Source organism: Gobio gobio (genome assembly GCF_949357685.1).
Source record: "Gobio gobio genome assembly, chromosome: 5".
In the NCBI taxonomy this organism is placed as follows: domain Eukaryota; kingdom Metazoa; phylum Chordata; class Actinopteri; order Cypriniformes; family Gobionidae; genus Gobio; species Gobio gobio.
In genome coordinates this window covers 23,749,906-23,775,829 of record NC_137101.1, presented here as the reverse complement: position 1 = coordinate 23,775,829, position 25,924 = coordinate 23,749,906, and the positions used below count along the sequence as shown (strand labels likewise).

Genomic DNA, 25,924 nt, shown 5'->3' with positions numbered 1-25,924 from the left:
ACTGAACTGAGCTGTACTGAACTGAGCTGTACTGAACTGAGCTGTACTGAACTGAGCTGTACTGAACTGTACTGTACTGTACTGAACTGAACTGAACTGAGCTGTACTGAACTGTACTGAACTGTACTGAACTGTACTGTACTGTACTGTACTGTACTGTACTGTACTGTACTGAACTGAACTGAGCTGAGCTGTACTGTACTGAACTGAGCTGTACTGAACTGAGCTGTACTGAACTATACTGAACTGTACTGTACTGTACTGAACTGAGCTGTACTGAACTGAACTGAACTGAACTGAGCTGAGCTGAGCTGTACTGTACTGAACTGAGCTGTACTGAACTGTACTGAACTGTACTGAACTGTACTAAACTGTACTGAACTGTACTGTACTGTACTGTACTGAACTGAACTGAACTGAACTGAACTGAGCTGTACTGAACTGAACAGCTGTATTGAACTGAACTGAACTGAACTGAACTGAACTGAACTGAGCTGTACTGAACTGAACTGAACTGAACTGAACTGAACTGAACTGAACTGAACTGAACTGAACTGAACTAAACTGAACTGTCTGTTGTGATTGGTCTACCACTTACAGCGCACGTCAGAAACAAACGGCCATTACCATAATGACCATCAACAAAATGTTGATGGTCATTGTATATTTCTAATTTATTGTGGTGCACATGCGCAAACTTTATTAACCAAATCAATAACAGTGCTGGTTAGAATGACTGATCTAACATAAAAATTTGCAAAACAAATCTTGCTTCATCCTTTATCTTTACTCAAAGTAGTAAGAACGACAGACAATTTGCATTTATAGACACAGTTTTAGGTAATAGTGGCACACCGCTGATTTACAGAAGTATTTCAGTAAAACAGTAATAATGTGAGTTAGCCAGTTAGTCAGAGACCTGCACAATATAAAACACAAAACTCTCATATTTTGAACACCCGGTAGGAAATAAATACATCAATAATTAATCGGTTATGATTCTTAGGCGCAAGCTGGTCCAAACAACCTGAGAGCTGACCCATCTTTCAAGGGCAACTGTTTTACGAATAACGTTACCGTGTTGAGCTCGCTGAGATTGGAGAAACATTCATCAGTAAAATTAAGGGATTATACTGCTGTGGTATCATGGTAAAGATGAATTATAACCACTGATTCCTCACAGCCTCATCCTTTGGAAGTGAAAATAAATCGGAATTTATTTTCACAGTGTCTTGACATGTTATCCACACGAACGAGCTTGAACATTTGAAAATAGATTCAAGATTCGTTTAAGCGGTTCAGAGTTGACTCTTTCTTTTGAGATAAAATAACTTTATTTATGATGCACAACTTTGCAGACAGCTACATTACACTCTCCATGAAAGGTAATTTTCAAAAATCCATAATAGGGGCACTTTAACTAAACTGAGCTGTACCGAACTGAACTGTGGTAAACTAAACTGGGCTGCATTTCTCACACACATAGTGACTATTGCCGCAAATAGTCTCTACTTAGCTTACTGTACTGTACTGAACTGAGCTGTACTGAGCTGTACTGAACTGAGCTGTACTGAACTGTACTGAGCTGTACTGAACTGAGCTGTACTGAACTGTACTGAACTGAACTGAGCTGTACTGAACTGTACTGAACTGTACTGAACTGTACTGTACTGTACTGTACTGAACTGAGCTGTACTGAACTGAACTGAACTGAGCTGAGCTGAGCTGAGCTGAGCTGTACTGAACTGAGCTGTACTGAACTGAGCTGTACTGAACTGAGCTGTACTGAACTGAGCTGTACTGAACTGTACTGTACTGTACTGTACTGTACTGAACTGAACTGAACTGAACTGAGCTGTACTGAACTGTACTGAACTGTACTGAACTGTACTGTACTGTACTGTACTGTACTGTACTGAACTGAACTGAGCTGAGCTGTACTGTACTGAACTGAGCTGTACTGAACTGAACTGTGGTAAACTAAACTGGGCTGCATTTCTCACAAACATTGTGACTATTGCCGCAAATAGTCTCTACTTAGCTTACTGTACTGTACTGAACTGAGCTGTACTGAGCTGTACTGAACTGAGCTGTACTGAACTGTACTGAGCTGTACTGAACTGAGCTGTACTGAACTGTACTGAACTGAACTGAGCTGTACTGAACTGTACTGAACTGTACTGAACTGTACTGTACTGTACTGTACTGTACTGTACTGAACTGAGCTGTACTGAACTGAACTGAACTGAACTGAACTGAACTGAGCTGAGCTGAGCTGAGCTGAGCTGTACTGAACTGAGCTGTACTGAACTGAGCTGTACTGAACTGAGCTGTACTGAACTGAGCTGTACTGAACTGTACTGTACTGTACTGAACTGAACTGAACTGAGCTGTACTGAACTGTACTGAACTGTACTGAACTGTACTGTACTGTACTGTACTGTACTGTACTGTACTGAACTGAACTGAGCTGTACTGTACTGAACTGAGCTGTACTGAACTGAACTGTGGTAAACTAAACTGGGCTGCATTTCTCACAAACATTGTGACTATTGCCGCAAATAGTCTCTACTTAGCTTACAATGCTTTTGGGGAATTCATGTTCTAAACTGTGCTGAACTGAACTGAACTAAAATGAAGAGGTGTTCTGAATTGAATTGAGCTGCTGAATCGAGCTAAGCTGATCCACTTTGAAATGAACAGTCAAACTCTATCAAAGCGAAATTAGCTTATCTGAACTGAATTAAAAATAAACCAATGTGATCTAAACTATAGTGAACTGGTTAGAACTGTACATTTATAAAGACAGAAGTGATACAGATGTAGAATGATTTAAGAACAAATGATAGAGAAAATGAGAGAAAACGACTAGTACTAATGGTATTTACGTGTTGAGAAGTCGTGTTTACAACGTCAGGTGCGTTCAAGTCACTTTGGTTGGAGCAGGATGGCGGTGTACTACACAAAAATACAGCAAGGATTTAACCTGTACTTCCAGAAATAGAAGAACAAAAATGTGCACCAGGTGTGTTTTGCTTTTTTAATATTTTTAATTAATTTATGAAGCCACTGTAAACTTTATTTTCTCATACTACGTATATTGTTATATTACAATGCTATTATATTTTGTGCAGGAAGTTAGCAATCAAAAAGCCTGACAATGTCACTGCTAAATACCTATAAATATTGTGGTATTCTCCGCCACATTTCTTGTGAACGTCTCCAACTCGTAAACATTGGGGCTTAAAGAAAATGTCGAGCCTCCCACTCGTATTTATGACTTTGTGGTGGCGTTCATGTGCGTTCAACTCGTAAATACGACTTTTTCGACATGACTTGAACGCACCATAAAAAACAAGGACAAAGTCTCCTCGCACATCTTATCTGTATTTTAGGCAACCTTTGGATTTAGCATTGAACAATTGTGTTTAGAGTGTTATTTAATGCCTTGTTTAATTGTTAAAGCATAGTAAAATATTTTCTATTGTTCACATTTTAAGAGCTTTTAAAACAAGCCTGAAAATTTATGACAAATGTGACACATAGAAGTATCTTTCTGCCCTTTAATCTTAGGTTATTATTACACTGCACACAATATCTTTATTCTTCCATAAAGACATCACTCATGACTTTTATAAACTTGTCATTGTGTGATATCTGTAAAATGAGCTGAGAAACACAGAGACTGTGCGTTTTGTGTAAATGATGGAGGCTGCAGCTCCTTCTGCAGCGCTGAGGATGATGGACATTTTCTATTAGCCGCTCTAACGCCACTCCCAGTGTGAGAGATGAGTCTGTGTGCTCGTGTGTGTGTGTGTGTGTGTGTGTGTGTGTGTGTGTGTGTGTGTGTGTGTGTTTTGTTAGACGCAACTCCTGATAGACTTCTACATTCTGCCAGACTCTATAGGCTACACTATATGTAGAGAACATGATTGACGTCTCAGACAAGACACTTTATCACTGGAGAGTACGATAGTGTTGGTTCAATGATGTGCCTTTTTGTGGTGTTTTTTTTTTATTGATTTAAAAAAAAAAAATCATTAACATTTTAATTTAAACAATGGGTCACATTTACTAATGATTGCATGGATTAATCATATTTATTTGCTCAACAAAAATCCACCTAGTTCATAATACGTAAATGCGCATGAATTTGGTTTAACCTGTTGTAATGTTAGTATTGTTCATTTGAAGCACTTTAAATGCGATTGTGTGCCCAAGGTCAGTAATTTGCATAAACGAAACCATAAATCTCCTTATCTCCTAGTAAATGAGACTTGGATTGGAATAATCATTGTGTATGATTAGCATGTTTCAATTTCTAAATAAAAATGTATTAGGATGTAATTTTAGGGGGCAAAAAGTAAAACATAAAAATGTGATGAAAAAGGGTGATAAAACTATCCTATGGAAGCTTGTTTCCACCACATTTTTTTTCTCGGGCAGTTGTGGCCTAATGGTTAGAGAGTCGAGCTGTGTCCCAAATGACGCACTATACACTATGCACTTATACACTATGTACTTATGTACTCAACCGTGTAGTGTTGGAACTTTACATGGTTATTGTGTCATTCAACATCGGAATCTGGTAGCCCCTCCCCCTCCACTACGTAATTTAAGCTGCGACAGTTGAGTGCATGAAGTGTCCAACATTCCACACTTCGTTTTTTCCATTAATTTAGTGCATCATCCGGGTATTTAATGTGGAATTTTCAGTGTGAACACACTACTTACACTATTCATACTTAAAAGCGTTATAGTGCATAAGTATGCGAATTGGGACGCACCTTCGGACTTGTATCCTGCAGGTCGCGGGTTCGATTCTCAATAGACCCTTTTCACACTTCCGTGTTCGCGAACCAGAAGTCGTCATAGTTGGGTAAAACAATGGCGGCGACCGTGAAGACCAGCAATAGCCACTGCAGTGTTCCGTTTTGTTCAAATTCTAAAAGAAAACGTCCGGATTTGTCTTTTCACGAATTTCCAAAAGATGCTGAACTTTGTAGGAGGTGGGTTCAAGCAATAAAATGCAAAGAAAGCCAAAATTTTGTCATTAAACGAGGAAACACTTTCGTCTGTGGAGATCATTTTCAAGAAGAGGACTTTAAGCAGTCACTCACTGGTGGAATTGTGAAACGCATTGAAATCGGAGCCGTACCTGAATATGCATCACAACCAGCAGAAAATGACAAGGCACCTAACCCCCAATCGCTCCCTGGGCGCCACAGTGAATGGCTGCCCACTGCTGTGTGTGTATGTGTGTGTGTCCACGTTTTGTGGTGTGTATGTTCACTACTCACTACTCCTAATGTGTGTGCACGAACTTGGATGTGTTAAATGCAGTATGGGTTACCATCCTTGGCTTTCACTTCATCTCACAATTCTGACCATTTTCTTGCGATTCTGACTTTTTTCCTTGCAATTGTGAGTTTATATTAGGGATGTCCAGATCCGATCACGTGATCAGAAATCGGGCCCGATCACGTGGTTTCAGACTCGATCAGAATCGGACATTACCTCCCGATCAGGACTCGGATATATATGTATTATATTCTCATTATTTTTTAACATATCTATAGTTATGCGGTGGCACAGAGTTAGACCCTTTTTACTCCACACAGAAACAGCAACGCGTGCGGCATGACATCACTTTGTTGCAGAGACGCTATTGGTTAAATAAGGTGAATTAAATAAAAAATAAGGAACATCCTGGATCAGTTTTTTCGCTCTTCTTTATTCTTATTTAATGTATTATAGAAGTATCGGATCGGGACTCGGTATCGGTAGATACTCAAAATCAAATGACTCGGACTCGGACTCGGACTCTTTTTTTCTTACAACTGTGAGTTTATATCACAATTCTGACTTTTTTTCTCGCAATTGCAACTTTTTTCTTACAATTGCATGTGAGTTTGTCACAATTATGACTTTTTCTCGCAATTATGACTTTTTTCTTGCAATTCTGACTTTTTTCTCACAATTGCAAGTTTATATCACAATTCTTAATTTGTATCTCGCAATTCTGACTTTTTTTCGCAATTGCTTTTTTTTTCTTACAATTGTGAGTTTATATTTCATATGTATGCTGACATATTATGTCTCACAAATCTGAGGGAAAAAAATTACTGCGAGATGTAAACTCGCAATTGCGGGGCAAAAGGTCAGAATGGTGAGATAAAACGTCCCAATTTCCTTTTTTATGTTTTATTCCATGGTGGAAACAAGCTTCCATACTATCATGATACCAAGTAAGTAAAGTAATATAGTTCTTGAAAAGAAAAAAAAACATTATTAATAGTTTGACATAATCATTTCGATTAGTAAACAAAAAAAACTAAAAAAGGATGGCAAGGGATGGTTAGTCCATGATGTAAAATATCATGTGGTGCAACTCCCTCAAAACATTAATCATATTTATGAATTCGTAATTTGTCATATTTGTTAAAAATGCTTTTTACTTTGAAAAATATATTTTAAAAACATTTTTGAAAATAATGATTATATATGTACTCCCACATGTTTTTGCTTTTTCGTTGACGGTTACACAACATCACATTTTTAGAATCAATAAATGTCAGATTTTGTTAAAAATGATTTAAAAGTTTTTCGGAACCAAAATGAAAACTTTTTTTTTCTTTATCATGGACACTCTTATATGACATTGATACATTTTTTTGAGTAATGCATTATATTATAAGATGTTACATTCCACAACACTGTTGTGCAGGTTTCTAAATGAGCATCTCTGCTCACAGGGTTTCAGCTCAGTCCCTCTCTTCTAATTAGAGGCTTATTATCTCAACAGCTGTCTTCCTGATGCCCACTCCAAATATGGGGGCACGTATAAATGCGTGCGCACACACACACACACAGTCATTACAGACACATTAAACTATAATAAAGTGCTACATCTGCCTGCTGGGCTAAAAGGTGCAGTCCTTCTGCGTGTAGCAAATAATGATTTTATGATTTAATGTAGCATGCGTGTGAAACATGTTAACTCTGCAGATGTTGCTTATCTTTGTTTTGTGTTTGTGTGTTAGAGTGGCAGCACACGTGTTATGTAATTTTTTTTCTGCCACCAGCCAAAGGTATAACTAGGTCTCCATAAGCTATATTTATAGTATATTAGTTAATTATTATGGAAAAAAGGTATTTTTTTGCTCTTTTTCTTGTGAGGTCATTCAGAAATCGTCGAATTAAGTCCTTGTTTACATGTCGACGCTGTTCATTATTTACCAATTTGGTGTTGCTGTTGCTACTTATTTCAGGTTAACCAATCATAACCAACGTAATTAAAACTTATTATCCTTAAAGATACAGTAGCAAAAACAGCCTTTTCAATGTTAACACACGATAAAAGGATATTTGTTTTTTGTATATACAATTGCTCTTTTCTCAAAAATGTTGAAGATGTTCTTTCTGGCATTGAGGTCCTGGAAAGCAGCAGCTGTGGGACGTTATGAGAATTCAATACAGTCTGTTCCCTCTCTCTGGGGGTTCTGATGGCACCTGTTCTTCATCATGTGCTCTGTACTCACTCAAGGGCAATGGCACCCTGAACACTTTCACTTACTCATTTTGTGTGGGTATGTTATGAAATTATGTTATGAAAGTTGAGCTGCTGACTGTGAAGTTCTCTACAAAAGAAGAAATAGCCTGTCCTCTCTTGACCTCTGCTCCAGCCATTTGGTCTCATTTATAAAAATTTTGGGGGGGAACATTTCTTATTGTGAGAATATCATTGAGTAGTTTGACTAATTTGGCAAATATGTTTGTTTGGATGGTTCATTTTTTAAAGATTTGTTTAAAATATCACTTGAAAGTGTTCCCAACATTTCCTACACAGCATTTTTCACAGTAATTTTATTTCACGATAACAATTTATATCACGATTTAGTTATTTTTGCTTTAAATAAGGTTATGATATCAGAATTTCGGATACCATTGCATAATTGTTATCACCATTTGCAATATAATATTAATAAAAAAAACAATACTAGCCTAAAAAAACTCTCACGCTTTCTGAAGACAAGTAAACTGAAGGAGCAAAGAAAACAAACTACAATAGAACAAAGACCTATACCTGAAAAACCTCAAGCACAAGAACTGCTACATAAAATGTATAAAGTAATCAAATATATAAAAAAACAATGGATAGTCCTTACTGTACCTGCAATTCGGTGCCAGTACCCAACGGTACCTTTTTTCCGGTACTTTAGGGATGTTTACCTCAATAACCATAAAGAAACTGTAAGTCATTTATAGAAATGTTATTGACTTTATGCCAGAGCTGCCTTGGTTTCTGTCTGCCATTGTCTGTGATGTTTGTATACTGTAATATATATAAAAAATAAAAATAAAAGTTTTGATAATAATGCATTATTATTACATTAGTGTTAGTATTATTATTGCATTAATAATACATGTACTTATCTAAATTCTATTGTACAACAGTAATATATTTGTCAAGTTAAAACTTATTTTTACGGGTTGCCTTGAAGACCTTTGAGTTTCTGTGTGTTTATGATATGACGAGTGTTTCTCAAATGAAACGGTAACCGATTGATTTAAAGGGGCACTTCAGCGCTGGGAAGATGAATGTCTATTTAAACTGTGTCATTTATGTAGTAGAAATGTGAAATTATTTTTGAATTTGGTGCCTTCTAGACTGAGAAAAGACAGAAAATGTATTTTTGTCTCATGTGGATGAAACTCCCAGAATGCACTTGCTTCGCTGCCCTACGAGGCCACTCCGTACACCACCCCCAGCGTCGTTTTGATCTTCATAATAATACAATAATTTCGTTCAGTTAGAGAATAAACACTACAATTAAAAACTGAACGTGTCTTTTCAATAAAGTGTGAGTGAGCCGACGTCGAATTAAGTCCTTGTTTACATGTCGACGCTGTTCATTATTTAACAATTTGGTGTTGCTGTTGCTACTTATTTCAGGTTAACCAATCATAACCAACGTAATTAAAACTTATTATCCTTAAAGATACTGTAACAAAAACAGCCTCTTCAATGTTAACACGTGATAAAAGGATATTTGTGAACGAAAGTCACAGGACAAACGCAGCAGGAGTCAGATTTCATTCAGCACGAGAGGGAAGTAAGAGCTGAGCAGAGCTGAGGTAAGCGCGGCTGTCATTCTCAGAGCGTGTCCAGTCTGGCAAGGTTTCTGATCGCATATGGAAGCTAAACTTTCATAGGAATTCATTGAAAAGTTGAAACTCACTTTGCTCTGCATCGCCCCGTTATGAATGCCCGAGGCCGAGAGCATTTACATTCTGTGAGTGAGATCTCTCCCCTGTGGGCGGGTTGAAAACATGCGGAACAGCTCCTTCTACTGGCTGTAGTTTTTAGCCTCTGGCCAAAAAATCCTCCGATGAGGCAAAATTCCGATATTTGAGTCATCTGAGGATTTTTTCCAGAAATAAAATGCATAATTCTCTCATCTCAGGGGGATATGAGGGGGGAAAGTACCATAATTCAAATATACTACGTTTCTACTGATACAAAGCTTAATGCTAAATCACTGAAGTTACCCTTTCATGTGAATCGGTACTCTGGAGTACCGATGTAATTCGGTCGGTGCCCTTAAAAGTACAGAGTTCGTTCTCAACCCTAGTCAGGAGCATTGAGAGATTTGTATCAATTTTTGTTGTTTGATTAGCATTAATAAGCACAGCAGGTAAATAAGGATGCTGTCACTTTAAGACCGACTGCACGGATCTAATATAGGCTACTCATGCATTTTCTTTCTCAACTCAACGTTCGGTTAAGACATAAATGACTGTGTTTACTTGCCAATGGATGATCACTTTGACACATAAGTATGTGTATTTAACTGTTCAAGCAGAATTCGTCAGCAAAAAGCACTCAGTTCAGTTCTCACGCACTCTATGGGCAGCGGCGTCATGTCGCGCATCTCTCAGACATCGCTGAAAGAACGCGCATATACTAAAAGGAGATCTTTTTGCTGCTAATTGCACTTCAACGGTTTAAAATCACTTGTTTTTAAACCGCTTAAAAACGCATGCAAAAGATAAGCTTTCGTGACTGCGTAGCACAGCAACATCACATCTAAAGTCTCTACCGGTTGACAAATTTCTACCAGTTAATCATGTCTACCCAGGTATCACACACCCCTAACAGATTATGAATTGATGGAATCTAATCATTAAAAATATCCAGTTCATAAGAACAAATGTAACTCGAACATCGCTAGGAAAACAAACTAAACGCTCAGAGTTGTGATGGATCTGTCGTAGCAGTTGACATGTGTTTTTATCTTGCTTAAGTTACTGGCATATACTACTATATACTAAATATGCCCTTCATCACTTCAATTAGAAAAGAAATCCAGAATGGAAAATATAGATGTAACTATAAAAATATTAGACCTACTGTCAAGCCTGTGTGCATTTTGTTTAAATTAAAGTTTGGTAAAACATTTGTGAATCGACTGGAGAATAGATAGGCATGGGCAACCTTTTAATTCTTGCGTAGGAGAGACATTTGCCCTTCCAGACAATCTAATTAACATCTTCATTTACAACAATTTTCACTTGTATGTGGCAGAAAAGTGTGTGTTTGTTTGTGTGTGTGTGTGTGTGTGTGTGTGTGTGTGTGTGTTTCTTCTCTATAGCTGGCTTGATTCTTCATATTGGTTACTTTGCACTGTTGTGAAGGAACACTACTAACACTACCATAAGACTTTTTAAAGATATTAGTACTTTTGTTCTGCAATTTATTAAATTGATCAAAATTGACAAAAATATTACTGTTACAAAAGATTTTTGTTAAAAAATAAATGATGTTCTTATGAACATTCGATTCAAGGAATTCTCACTAAATGTATCATGGTTTTCACAAAAAAATATTAACTGTTTATTGATAATAAAAATGAATGTTTCTTGAACAGCAAATCAGCATATTAGATTGATTTCTGAAGGATCATGTGACACTGAAGGCTGGAGTAATGATGCTGAAAATACAGCTTTGCCATCACAGGAATACATTTCATTTTATATGCATTTATACTAAATTATTGCTGTTATTTTTGTACTTTTGATCTGTGAAAAAAAAAGAACTAACCCCACACTTGCTTTGTCTGCTGAATCTTGGATTTAGTTTTGGATTATACTACATTTGCTTTACATTTACAACATATGTGAAAAATCGAGTTAATCTCCAGTTCACCCATAGAGGGCGATGAATCTCTTCCCATCCTCCATCTCGTACACAGGCAGAGAGAGCTTTGTGATAGGTTCCCACTGTTAGGGCACGTTTCTTCTGCAGCGTCTCAGTGCTCAACCTCCCTTTCTCTCTCTGTCTGTCTCTCTCTCGGTCACTGCAGAGCGACACTCTCTGTTACGGCAACGTGCAGAGAGACAGCCTGTAGCACTGAACCCATCTAACGCTGCTTGGAAACCTGCACACTGTGGCCGCAGACCTGTGGAGACCTGGACTGCACACACACACACACACGCATGCAATCACAGACACGCTCAAATCATCGCCTGCAACATCTGGCTGAACCGTGCAAGAGAAGTGCCGTTCCATTGCGCTCTGTGAGTCAACAAAACGTGTGCGTGTGTGTGTGTGTCAAGGGATTTGAGGCTTCAGGGTCTGCAGTCTTTATTTAATTCTCTTCATGGAACTGAGTGTGTGAGACTCATCAATTTGTGTGTCATATGCCATTAATTGCCTGTCCTGTGTCATCCAGACAGAACTATGTGCCGATGATATCTGTGTTGGATTTTAACACATGATTTGATTGTAAAGCAGAGGTTTTTCTTTAACTGACTGTGTGTGTGTAAATAGCATGGTTGTCATGTCTAGTTTACCAGTATGTCTGAAGTAGGTTATTCTATCTAGACGCATCGAGTTTGCTCTATGTGGAGTTCTCATATCCACTGGTGTGCATACATGAATCGATGGGTGATGTGTGTGTTTGGTGGGTGTAGATTTGAAGCATGAAAAACTGTTTTCTGAAACCCACATGAGCACAGTTACTTGGTATGACGTCTTTTTTCTTACACTGCCCTTACGCTTTTTGAAGACATGCGCAGGTGATGTCTTACATTTCAACGTGTGCATTTAAATGATGTTTTAAAGAAAAGTTGACCCAAAAATGAACATTACATGTTCTTTCGAACCCCTTTGGCTTCTTTCTTGCATGGAACACGAAAGAAGAAATTTGGAAAAATGTTCATGCTGCCCTTTTCCATACAATGAAAGTGAATGGGGACTGGGGATTTTGAGCTCCAAAAAAGTAGCAAAAGCATAATATAAGTAATCTGTAGGACTTGTATGTCTTATAAAAGCCATATGATAGCTTTATGTGAGGAACAGACTTAAACTTAAGCCATTATTAACTGGAAAGTTTGTTTGATAGCCATGGTCACCTTTCAAGTGGATGGGGACTGGGATTGTCACTGAAAGCCATAAAAGCAAAAAAATCCATATGACTTATGCACTGTATTCCAAATCTTCTGAAGATATATGATCACGTTGTGTGAGGAACATTTAAAGTATTTTTTATATTTCTATATTCTTTGTATGCTCCACAGTAGATCTCAAATCTTATTCGAAGACGTGCATATTCAAACATGATGCATAACATTGCATCACACCAAGTATGAATATACTCGCATTAAAATTTTCATGTGAACTGGCCCTTTGAGGTAGGAAGCTATTCTGTGAAATGTACTTATTGCTTTCCAAAAACGTGTTTGTTTGAATGGTTTAGAAATTTGTCGAAATTCTGTATGTTCTCACTAAGCGGCAAGTTTTAATATACGCACAATCAAATGCTCATTTTTTGGTGAACGGGAACTTTAAAGATGGAAGCTTCACTGTGATAATTGGGTTATCTGTTCTATTATGCGAACACTTCAATGTTCATTTAGATGAACTTGCCCTTTAAGAATCTAAGCTTTACTGTGAAATTTACTTATTGCGCTTTTTTTTACGAGAAATTTTAAGAAATGCTATATGTTCTGACTAGTCTTGTTACTTGATAATGCAACACACCACGGTCGAATATACGCATTGTGAATTTTTTTTACATTTTTAGGTGAACTGGCCCTTTAAGGATTTAAGCGTTACTGTGAAATTTACTTAATATTCTTTGAAAGAGGGAGGGACGAAATGCAGTTAATGTGTGTATATGTATTTCACTGGCCTTTTTTCCATATTCCCTCATCTGTCTAATCTATCTCTCTCTGTTTTTCGCTTCAACCCCCCTCTCATTCACACTCTATCTGTCTGTCTGCTGATAAAGCACATTTTCTGAAGAGAACCCCCTCCCCATTTCATCACAGGATGTAATAATGATGACGACGCGTGTATATGTGTGTGTGTATTTATTACTGGAGCACCCCATGGGGATCCCTGTACACTTATGTGTTCAGATTCCAAGTCTTTTCTATGTACTAGGAAAACTATCAATGTGTGTGTATCCACGACTTTGTGTGTTTATATTGATGGGAAATAAACGGAACAGGAAAGAAGGACCCTCTTAGAAGCCTGAAAAAGCTTTTTGACCACAGAACAAAGTGGAAACTATCACAGACGTATTCTCACAGCTCTTCAGGCAATCGCTTTGAGGTTAGGTTTTTGTATCGTGTGACTAAATCATGGTTTGCTGCAGTATTGTCAGGCCTTTTACATTCACGTAATGGAGTCCTTTATTACCACAGAAAAACTGCACACAAAGGCATTTCTTCACAGAGTTTATTGTGAATGTGAAGTAAACGGCAAGGAGTCTGTTATCAGATGAGATTGTATCGCGGTAGAGGGTCATCTAAACGCCTGTGTGTGTGTGTGTGTTACAGGAGGTGTTGTGGATAAAGATCTCAGGCAGTATCTCAACCTGCGTTTCCAGAAGGGCTCATTGGACCACGAGCTGCAACAAATTATTCGGGACAACCTCTATCTTCGTACAGTACCCTGTGAGTAACTCTTGACCCTGATTTCCTTAACCTTCCACACTGCTGCCCTCACTGGCTTGGTCCCTTGAACTTTTTATTTATGATTTTCTGGCAGATATTGTCTGATCACTGCAACGGAGCAGTCTTACTTGATTTTACATATACGTAATTTTTTAGAACATTGCTTGAAAACCGATGCTGCCACAATGCTAGTTTGGCAAGGCTTTGGTAAGGAGTTGCTAGGATGCACTTGGCGGTTGCTAGCATGTTGGTAAGTGGTTGCTAGCGTGTTTTGGGTGCTTTCTAACAGTGTTACGGTGAGGTTCACACACAGCTCAGTTATTTACAGGAGTGAAAACCGCATTCTATAACCAAACTCACAACTGTATTCTTAGAAAACCTGCACTATGTGAATGAACAGGACTAGACAACTAGTTGTCTGTCAATCAGAGATATGAGATGTGTGTCAACTGAAGGTTTTCGATCCAGTCATTGTTCTCTGCCGTAGCTGCTCCCATCAGTTTTGTGTTCTACACGCGACTCAAATGCTCCGGATATAAAAGCTGCTGTCGGGTAATGAAGATTTGAAGGATTGGACCTTGTCCTTGTTGCATCAAAAGGGATAAGACTTTTCATTTTTATTGACGTGACTATCTTTGGTATAACTCCTATTCATTCATACAGACAGTATTCGAGATGCTACTGTAAGTTGCTGTTTGACCAGGACATTTCAAGACTCGGCTGTCAATAGAGTAAATCCGGCTGTCACTCCCAAAAACTGACATTGGTAACGTAGTCCAATACAATGGGATTTACAGGTGTGCAAACACACAAGTGTGATCGCTAAGAAAGGAATAGCGCACATCTCCCCAACAAGCTTCATGATCTGAGATGTTTAAGTCAAATTCGCAGGTCAGAGTTCAACTACCTGAACTTTAGTACGCAGCAAAGCATATGGAATAGTATAAAACACAAAGTCTAATGTAACCGCCCATTTGTGATTGAAAATTTCCTCAAACAGGTAAACACTTTGCCATACTCATAATGATGTGACGTTTGTATCTGTATATTTAGAGTTGTAGTCTGTGAAGATGTTTTGAAACATAAGATATAATACACACTGTGTCTTTGGACTGCACCGACACTTGAAAGGATTTCCGTGAAGATTCTGGTCAAGTGAAGCCCTTGTGTTATGTGTGAGAGCAAGCGAGAGAGAGAAAGAGAGAGAGAGAGTGATTACTGTCCAGCTGAGAGACTGAGCTGTGATTCCATTAGACCAGAGACCGACACGTGAGATCCGTACCCAGGAGAAAGAGAGTGGTTTAGAGAATACAGATGAGAGAGAGAGGGATGGACTGACAAGAGATTACGATAAAAAAATGAATGAGGTGTGAGGACCTTAGATGAAATGCCTCAGATGTCGGATTCATTGAACGCTTGCAAGAGGAAAAAGAAACAAGGACACTGATGGCTTGAAATAAGAAGAACGAGATTGAGGTGGAGAAGAAGAAAGATTGGATAGTTTGGAAAAAACCCATGCATACAAATTTATTTTCATTCATATGTAATGCAACACCTCTGTTCCAAAACCTAGTGAGCTGCCTACTTAGAAAACATTTTAAGGGCATCATAGATGTGCTAGCGACAAGAAGATTTTTCGAAAAGGTGGCCAGCATAATTGCGTTCTAAGATATTCCATTTTGGCAATTCCACTGTGAAAAGTGGTGAAAATATTCCTCCAAGATGGTGGACAGATTTTTACTCAATATTTGTGTGCTATGTATTTGTTGTTGTTGTTGTTGCTTATTGTAAACAAAAGGATAATGAGATGTACACAAAATGGGTTAGATCAAATGAACACTTATTTTATTATTTTTGGAATATTTATTTTAAAGGTGTCATGAACTGCCTTTTTTTTAAATATATACTGTTGTCTGAGGTCAACTTGAGACGTTTGCGTGATTTTTACATTCAAAAACATCATAGTGAATAAGTAATAGGCTATTTTCTGCCCTGGTTTTGAGGCTCTCTCCTGCACACTCGGATTCTATGGGTGTGCCGCACTGAAGACTTGGAAGTAAACGGCCACAGCCTGGATTGGATAAGATTCGTCTCCCCGCGAGTACACCGTGAGGGATTGTTTTAAAACATGTGGGTAAACGGCAACCGGAATAATTCGTCCCACAGGGCTTGCAAAATGTCTTTATCAAACAAACACAATGATTTATCTCTCATCCACCCGCGATTGATTGGAATTTGATATTTTTATTACTTGGCCCGCCCGATCGGTGGATATAAGCGCGAACTGCACACACACACACACACACACACACACACACACACACACACATGCGTGCGGGCATGCGCCAAGTTTGTTGCAGACTGCATGATCAAAACTTCCGCGATTGGATTTTTCCTTCAAATATCAAGTCACGAGAGTGAACAACGCACATCAAGAACCACAAATAAAGGATTTTTCAGCCTTTGACCACGTGTTAAGGTATGTTAAGTTAGACACGTACACAATCAATAGATCTATATCAAACAATCTGTAACAATGCAATACTATCACATATAAAAAACATATTTTACTCACATTAGTGTGTTGCTTCATTCATTCATGTAATCTCATCCTTTCTGCAAATCCAGTCTCTTGTTTACAAACGAATCCGTGATCAGAAATGAAGGAACAAACGCAAAGTCTTCCCCACGTGAGCTGGATATTCATTAAAAATAAAGTTCATCCATGCATTCATAATATTAGAATCCGAATGAAGCTTATGCGGTATGTTTAGAAATTCGATGCGGTTTAGCTCCATGTAGGCCTGTGTCATGTTAGTGGCACGAGTCGGTGGGCGGGGCTACAGAATCAGGCGTTGTTCTTCTTCTGTTGAGGCGGTGCTTCACTACCCTCAGACGTCATAGCCGGGCACATTCTGAGATCGATCGTTTGCTGGGCCTGGTGTCAATAAAAGCTTTTCTTTGACTAATAAGGAAGTTTTCAGCTCTGAAACTTACAGGATATTCTTAAATTACCATGACCTTTTATATATCAAAAGCTCAAGGGAAAGTTGATTTCTCAATTCATCACCCCTTTAAATTCACAAAATAATATACAAAAAAATTTACTATTATGTATTTTTTAAGGTTAGTTATCAGACTGCCAAGTGCCAACGATTCTCATGTGGTTACTAGCATAGCAATATGCTAATGACCCTGAAGCGACTAAGGACCATCTTGTCACTTAGGCTAGAGGTGTTGTAGGGTTATCTGACGCGTGGGATCCAAAACATGACGCTTCCAGTCCAGTACTGCAATTATCACCTTTATTGTCACAGTTACGATGCTCAAACACATAGTACTCCTCATACCCACTCCTGACACGGTCAAAAATTGTTTGCTTCCCTCATTACACCTGACCTCACTTCCTCTCTGGCTACCTATATCCATTAAACCCACACTCCACCCGGTGTCTAACAGTGGAACTACAACAGACATATAAATAAAGCATAATGGCTCTTACAGACCCACTTTATTAAAATCAGTTGTGAGGTGCGGTTCATGTTTGATTCATGTGAGGAGCGCTTTTTTGTCTGGCACATTCCAATAATCACATTATAGACCAATTATTCAGTCTATTTACTTTTATATTGTCCCGCTCTTAGCTTAGCACCATGCTAATGGAATCAATTGTTTGATAAACGTGAGAGTAGTGCTGTTTTGTCTGCTGCATACTTATAATCTTGAAATGGCCAAATATGAATTAATTATTTGTTGCGTTACTATTAGATTCTAATGCTGTTAGTATAGCAACATGTTAACTTCACACTCTATTGAATTTAATTGTGAGGTGTGAGTCTAGTTTTTAGCTTAGCACCATGCTAATAAAATCAATTGTTCGATAAACATGAGTAGTGCTGTTTTGTGTGGTGAATACGTATTAGTTTGAAATGTCCAAATATTAAGCAATTATTTGTTGTATTACTATTAGCCTAGATTCTCATGCTGTTAGCTTGGCACATATGCTAACGTCACTCTAGTTCTTAGCTTAGCATCATGCTAATGAACTCAATTGTTTAATAAATGTGACAGGTACTTCATGCTCACAATAATCAAATGAGTGCCTAAATGAATTTATGTTCATGTTATTTCATGTTCTTAGCATAACACCCTGCTAACATAACACTCTGTTGCACTTGCAATAAGTAATCACAAAATGCCCAAATATTGGACGATTATTTGTTGTGTTGCTACTTATTAGATTAATGCTGTTATTTTAGAAGCATGCTAATGTCACGTTGCATTAAATTGTGAGGTGTGGATCTAGTTTGATTCGCCTGATGAGCGCTGACGTGATTACTTTAGGAATTTACCATCAAACTCTTTTGGAATGTATTGTTGCACATCCCATGTGGTTTGTGAAAGCGTTGCCTATGTAGAGAGTTCCAAATCTGTTACTTAGGTTCAGTTTTCAACAGAGTTTCACAAAAATGTGTAGCTATTTAGGTTTGTTGAAAATTCATACAAATTTGTAAGACATCATTCATATTAGGATTCATCATTCATCCATTAGGATTGGGATTATAGATGGAGCTTTATGCTTTTTTCACAAAAATTGTAAATTTTATGTGAATCCCATTTTACAAATTTATGCAAAATTGCACTCTCATTAAATACCTAGATTTTCTCATGAGATCGGGTTGTCAATTTCAGTTTGGATGTTGTCTTTGAAGCCCATTAGGTTTTGGAACCGAGTTTATATTTCACAGAATATTATTTCTGCAGAATTGAGTTTGTGTATGTGTAAATCCCAGAAAGACTCCAGAGGAAGTTGAGGATATGTCCCCATTGCCGTCACATTATCATTCGTGTGATTGGCTGCTTGCTGAGTAATGACATTAATGCTCATAATCACAGAACTGTCTCATGAATTATGCAGCATATCTATTACAGCTTAGGGTGCCATGACAGGTTAGACCTGCCACACATACACACACACACACACACACACAGGGGGTAGACAGGGTGACATTAGAAGTTGTTAGTGCTGACATTGAACCTCTAAAGAAATGAGACGTGAGGCACTATTATAAATGGGGGATGCAGTGTCCTCTAAAATCTAACAATTGACCCAGAGATAGTGTCCACATATTTGCTGTGCCCGAAGTTGAACACTTCCCTGCAATATAGTATGCGAAAAACAGCATGCCAAAAAATTTTTATGTCCGAATACATAGTATTCGAAAAACAGTAGGTGAAAAACACCCGGATGACCCTCTAATTCTGCCGAGATTCTGAAGTGTGTATTCGATGGACACCACGAGAGAAGATTTGTGAATGGCAGCGAGGCAAGGCAACTGATGCCGTAAGTCACATGACACTGACAACAAGGCAGAAGCCGTAACGTCCAAAATTTAATTCATACTAGTACACATTATTATTTACTCACTCTCATGTTGTTCCAAACCCTATTCTTTTTTGGAACGCAAAAGGAAATGTTTAGAAGAATGTTTGCGCTGCTCTTTTCCATGCAATGAATGCATAACTAGGGACTGGCTCTAAAGAGGACAAAAGAAAGACAAAATAAGTTCATAGTGGTTGGAACAACATGTCGTGAGCAAATAATGATTTCATTTTTTGAAATATTGGTGAACTATTTTTAAGGGCGGTGTGTTTGTCAGTGTGTAGTCTGTGGATGTTTGAGGGAACATTTGAAGTTTCATAACAAGACTGAAGCAGGTCTCATTTTCACTTCAGAACACAGAAATGTGGATCAGGCTTTTTTCCAAAGCACCTGCCACCACGAGCAGTCTGACACATTTTCAGAGCAAAACCACACACCTGAAAAATTGAACAAGCTTGAATTGCCAGTTAAAGATACCTAGAGTTCTCTATAACTCCCTTGTTACTGAGCAAGACTTGAATGTTAAAGTCTGATTTTGATTTCTAGACCACACAAGCCTGAAGTATCATTTTCAGATCTCCTGAATTGAGTCTTTGAAGAAGTCTAAAGAAGCGGTTTCATCATTCCAGTTATCAAAAATGGATATAAGATTCAACTACATTATATATTTTCCAAGGCTCACATTCTTGGAAAGGAAGATCATTACCATGAATTAATTCCCTAGATACTCTGTTTGAATTGGATTTAACTATATTTGTCATAAATGTGGAAGATCTAGTTCTTTCAAGTCAACATAAAATTAAAATTGACCCTAGTAATTTTAATACACATTCCTGGCCTTATCATGCAGAATTCATCAAACATTAATAACTTGCTCCTCTTCTGAAATGGCTTTGCTTTTCGCCTGACATCACTGTCAGTTAATGTTGCCGACACTGCCGCACTTTAAAAATCATATGGGTTTCTGAAGCAAAAGATTATTTAAGTATCTTCTCAAGTACAAATAGCTAAACATCCTTAAAACAAAATCAATATATTTAAGGCTTGTATTCAGAGAATGTATCTCCAGTTAAGGTTGTTTTCTATTTCAGATTTTCAGCATCATTACTCCAGTCTTCAATGTCACACAATCTTTCAGAAATCATTCTAACATGCAAATTTATTGCTCATGATTTTTTTTTTTTATTATTATTAGTAATCTTGAAAACAGTTGTGCTGCTTTTTAGTGGAAACATGATACTTTATTTAGAACATTCAAAGAACAGCATTTATTTGAAATGGAAATCTTCTTTATAAATGTCTTTACTGTCACATTTGATCAATTGAATGAGTCCTTGCTGAATAAAATGATTAGTTCAATTTAAAAAAAAAATAGTACTGACTTCAAACCTTTGAATAGCAGTGTGCATTAGTCTTTCAACCAGTTTCAACCAACCTTCATTTTGTCGTCTTTTTCATTTAATTTCTCAGGGATAATCTCTGTTATAGTGTTTTGATTGGCCTTTTCTTTCTCTGTATCCACTTGTCTGACTCTCTGTCTGTCAATCTCTGCCTCTCTTTCGCTCTTTCTCACTCTGTCTTCCACTCTTTTGGCATGTTTTTTTTTGGTTCTATCTCGGTTGTGGTACTTAAGCACCATGATGAGGGCTTTAGGTTTCCATGGTAACTGCCATCTCCCACCCCCTGCAGTCTGCGTCAGACCAGTGACGTCTAGTCCCCCTTCCACCTCATTCCTTCACCCAGTCCTCCATCCTTTATATGAATACACAGGAAGTCAGGAAATGGGGCTGCTGTTGGGGAGCTCTTACGAAACAGGGCTATAATTGGCCAGGTTGCATGTGCATTGTGTGCTCTGATTGGAGGACGGGACTCTGAGAGCTCCTGGCGTGAGATGAAGAAGCGTTTAACTGCAGATGAGGTCGGTGAGGAAGTCTGCCATGGAATGAGACTAAAGACAAGAATGTGTGTGTGTGTGTGTGTAAGTTTGTGGACTCCTAAGGGGTCATTTTTCTTGTGTTACTGTGTGCCTGTCATGCCACATGGCTTACACCTAGATAGAGATGCATTAAAGCAGATACACTCAAACTCACTTTAGAGAATGAGAAAGTTATTTATCTTTAATCTCTTTTTCTACACTCACGTGTGGGTGATTCTCATGAAACCTTGGCCCCATAAATATTTTAACAAAAAAATTAAGAAAAAATATGATTTTGCATAAAGTAAATGAAACCCATTTTAGGACCTTATTTCCTGACATAATTTTTTGGACAATCTTCCTAAAATTCAAAACTACTGCAGTGTATTCTCATTACCATAATGTGATTTTATTTTATATATATTTTTTTTTTATGTTTTAAAATTTTTGAATCGCAATATTAAAGTATTTGTTAGGACTGTCTATTAAAATAACCATGTTGATTATTAAAAGAAATCAAGATTCAAGAGATTCAAGAGTTTTATTTGTCACATACACAGTTATATACACAATATACAACTGGCAGTGAAATGTAAACAGGTCCGCTCCATGGACAGTGCAAATAACAGTTACAAGAAACACAAGGGGAAATTGAAATAGAAATAGAATAAAATTAGAATAAAAAGTATTAACATAAGTAGAATTATAAATAAATCAAGTAACGGATAAAAATAGGAAATAAGATAAAAATAAAAATATAAAATAAGTGGATATGATAAGTGAGATAAACTGTAGACTTCAATCAATAGCACATTTTTGCCAACAAAAATAAATAAATATATAATATATGTATATGTGTGTGTGTATTTATTTTTTGTCTGTGCTTTGGAAATTCCTGGAATTTACATAAGGCTCAAGGGTATGGTTTCTAAATTTGCATGAATTTTGTTAATACATTTTTTTTAATTGCATATTTTCCTTCATTCTTTAAAAATCTCTAAAATAATACTATGAATGAATAATAATTAAGTGTACTAAAATTAAAATATACCTCCACTACGCTAGTATTTGTACATAGTTTAAAAATAAACATCATTGTATTTGTTTTAATGCATCACTCTTATTCAAATCTTTTGGTTTTAGGGTGAAATATGATCAGTGTTAATTATATAGCTACTATTAAATTATTTATTCATATTTTGAGTTTCAATAATTTTGATATGTGCTTTTAATGTTTTTAAAATATTTATAGCATTACATTTTTTTAAATTCAGTTTTAGTATTTAGTAATTTTAGAATAACCTGTACCCTGCTCTTACACATCATACAAATATCTCAGTTTCTTACCAGCTCCAAACTCAAGTCTCCTCTCCCTTTTCCAGTTGGAGTGTCGTGTTTCTAAGATGTCCTGCTTGATTAAAGGTCCTTGTGTAGGCTGATGTCCAGAGGAGAGGGAGTTATTTGTAGCTTCGAGAAAGAGAGAGATACGATACTGTAGCGAGAGGACTGGAAGGGTGGCAGCATGTCAAATAGGTGTTAGAAATAGACCATACTTCCCCAAACAATCCCATCATCCATGTTCCTCTGTTGCAACTTACTTAAAATACCACTGACAGTAGACAGTCACTTTTTAGCCTTTAACTGCCATGAAACAGGAAGTTGTATAGACATATCAAGGGGCTTTTTTCTTTTTCAAATATCTAATAGTTATATGATAGCATGATTGGGTACGCCCTTACAAACGAAATGAGTCATTAATATCTTTATCCTTTTTCTGCTTCAATATTTACTATGCCTATTTTTTCAACTTTTAAGAGTATGCTAACATCTAGATTAGCCTCAAAGCTAACATGGACTTAAAGCTTAGAAATGATCATAGTATTCCTGTCCTAGTCATCATTACAGATCTTCTAAACCCTCTTTAATGTGTTCATACGTCTCAGACGCTGTGGTAGAGACCCTTTATCTTTTAAAGCTTGTGTTGTGGATGAGGTCTAATCTGTTGACGGTGATGTCTAACTCTGAAATTCTCGCTGGCTTTCTGAAGTCTGTGTGGCACAGCTGCAGTCAGTGTCGAATGCAAACCACACTCAGTGGCCCAATTATAATCTCCTTATCTCCAGAGTACAACACAAGCCATCCTAGAGTAAACACGCTCACAGCCCAACTTCAGCACAGATCCCCCATGATCCTTTAGAACATGTACCCCAAATAGCCTTTCATAATGAAAAACTCTAAACTACACCATCCTGTGGTTATGTTTCTGGTTTTCATTGGATGTCCTTCAATGTTTGTTCTTTTCAGTTACATCTTTTCCAGAGAGTAACTTTTGGAGATACACACTATTGGAGAATTATTGGAGTGCTCATTTATATTTAAAAAATGTGTGCATATGTCAGTTTGTCTCAGATGTTGCTCCCAGAACACTTTATTGCCAAAAGTTTTGGGAAGCCTGCCTTTACACGCACATGAACTTTTATGACACCCCATTCTTAATCCGTAGGGTTTAATATGGAGTTGGCCCACCCTTTGCAGCTTTAACACTAGAAGTCCCGGAGATTTTTACCCCTCCTTTAGCCAAGTGGATGCTAACTGGCTAGTCTTTTGGCTATCATTAGCATCAATTCATGTGTAAATGTGGTCATTACCTGAGCCATCTGCAGGGGGGTTGGGGGTGTGTGTGTGAATGGTTGCTGGTGGCTTGTTTGTATGTGTGGGGGAGGGAGGGCTGCTAAAAGCAGAGAACTTGATAATGTCTCACATTGGCATGTAGGGTCTTGCCCAGGTGTAAACAGGTATGAATTAGAACATCTAATCCTTTTGTGCTGAGGTGGATAAAATCTCACTGCACATAGCCTACTACTTCAGTGCCCTCAAGAATTCTGTGGTGTACGAACCTCCTCTCCAAGAAAAGAAAATGCAGACAAGACTCACCACTCAGCAGGCCTTGGAAATGATCCTGAGTGAAGTAAACCCTTGTGACTCAGATGGAGAAGACATAGAACTTCAGCCGGATTCGGACTCAGAGCTGTCTGATCTGTCTTCAGGTTGAGTTTCATTTAATATTATTTCCTATTTCATTTCAAACCAGTAAGAGAAAAACACAAAAAAAGCAGAGTGGAGTGACATAAATATTTACTCTGCCTTTTTTTTATTGTCCACTTTTTTGTTTGTACTACTTAGCAGACATTCACTGCCATCTGAAGTGCAAAACATTATTAGTTGTTTCTTTGCTTTAGTTGTATCTTTTTATTTAGGAAGATATTTCAGACATTATTCCGATACAGAGAAGGAGATACTGGAATTGTTATTAGTATCTATGCATGCATTTGTGGTATCATTTGACTTTTCCATTGCTCACAATTTGAATTTGTTCACACTGCAGATGAGGAGACTGCTCCTCAACCAAAAAAAGAGAGCCCGTTTGGGGACTGACCTGACAGAGACAGCGAAAGATGGCACAGTGTGGCGTGAAGAACAGGTGGGGACGCGTCTCCCTTTCACCCCAATCAAAGCGTACGCTGCAGATGGAGAGCCAACGGCTAAGGCCAGGAAAAGTATCTCGAGTCGCCTTCAGAGCTTCCTGTGTTTCATCACTCTTGACATGCTTCATAGCATTCAAGAATGGACTATTCAACATGCACAGGAAACGGAGCATGTTCATTGGTTCATGGCCCTCCCTGAACTAATGGCATTTATTGCAATTGTCATCTTCCGGGGGCTTACCAAGGTTCCATCACTACGTGACTGCTGGTCAGCAAACCTGGGAAACCCACATATCATTGGAAAAATGCCGCGAAACCACTTCCAAGACATCATGCGACACCTACGCTTTGATGACCGGTCCATCCGGAGTGATCGAGCGAAGACTGATAAGTTTGCTGCAATTTCCAGTGTGTGGGGATCATTTGTCACCAATTGCATCACGTCCTACAACCCTGGACTACATATCAGCGTTGAAGTTTGGGATCAAGTTTTGGGTGGCTTGCGACCTAAAATCCAAGTACATTTGTAATGTCCTCCCATATCTTGGCCGTCCCAGTGGAGAGAGACTGTCTGAAAATGTAGTGATGAGGCTGATGGAACCATTCCTAGACAAGGGCAGAAATGTTACCACGGACAATTTCTTCACATCGCTGTCACTTGCGCATAAACTTCTTAGCCGGAAAACCACCATCCTCGGCACAGTCAACAAGATTCGCCGGGAAATCCCTCAATCCTCTAGACACACAGATCGCAATGAATTCACCACTCAGGTATGTTGCAGGTCTTTTGTGGTTCTATGTTTATGTGTTTCTAATTTTTAGAATCAACACCGCCAAGTGTGTCATTGTGTGTAAAAGTGCTTTGAAAATAACAATTTATCTTATTTATTAGGTGTTTTCAACCACTGCTGCTACGCTGACGGCGTATGCGGCCAAACGGAAGAAGACCGTCTACATTCTGAGCAGCATGCACAGCGTGATTCAGACTGATAATACCACCAAAAGGAAGCCAAACACTGTCACCCTTTACAACACCACAAAGTGCAGCGTGGATGTGATGGACCAGATGGTGCGGGAGTACACTGTCCGCACAGGGACACGGCGCTGGCCAGTTGCCGTGTTCTATAACATGATTGACATGGCAGCACTGAATGCACATGTGCTGTATCAAGCATG

The 25,924-nt window shown here is 38.0% G+C and overlaps 1 protein-coding gene across 1 annotated transcript in view; it reads left to right on the top strand.

Moving 5' to 3' along the window:
* Nucleotides 1-25,924, top strand: part of magi2a (membrane associated guanylate kinase, WW and PDZ domain containing 2a) — a 302,773-nt gene that overhangs the window by 72,671 nt on the left and 204,178 nt on the right. The window contains exon 2 of the mRNA XM_079817222.1: nucleotides 13,849-13,965. Within this exon, the coding sequence (XP_079673348.1) occupies nucleotides 13,849-13,965 (117 nt within the window). The remainder of the gene's footprint in view (nucleotides 1-13,848; nucleotides 13,966-25,924) is intronic.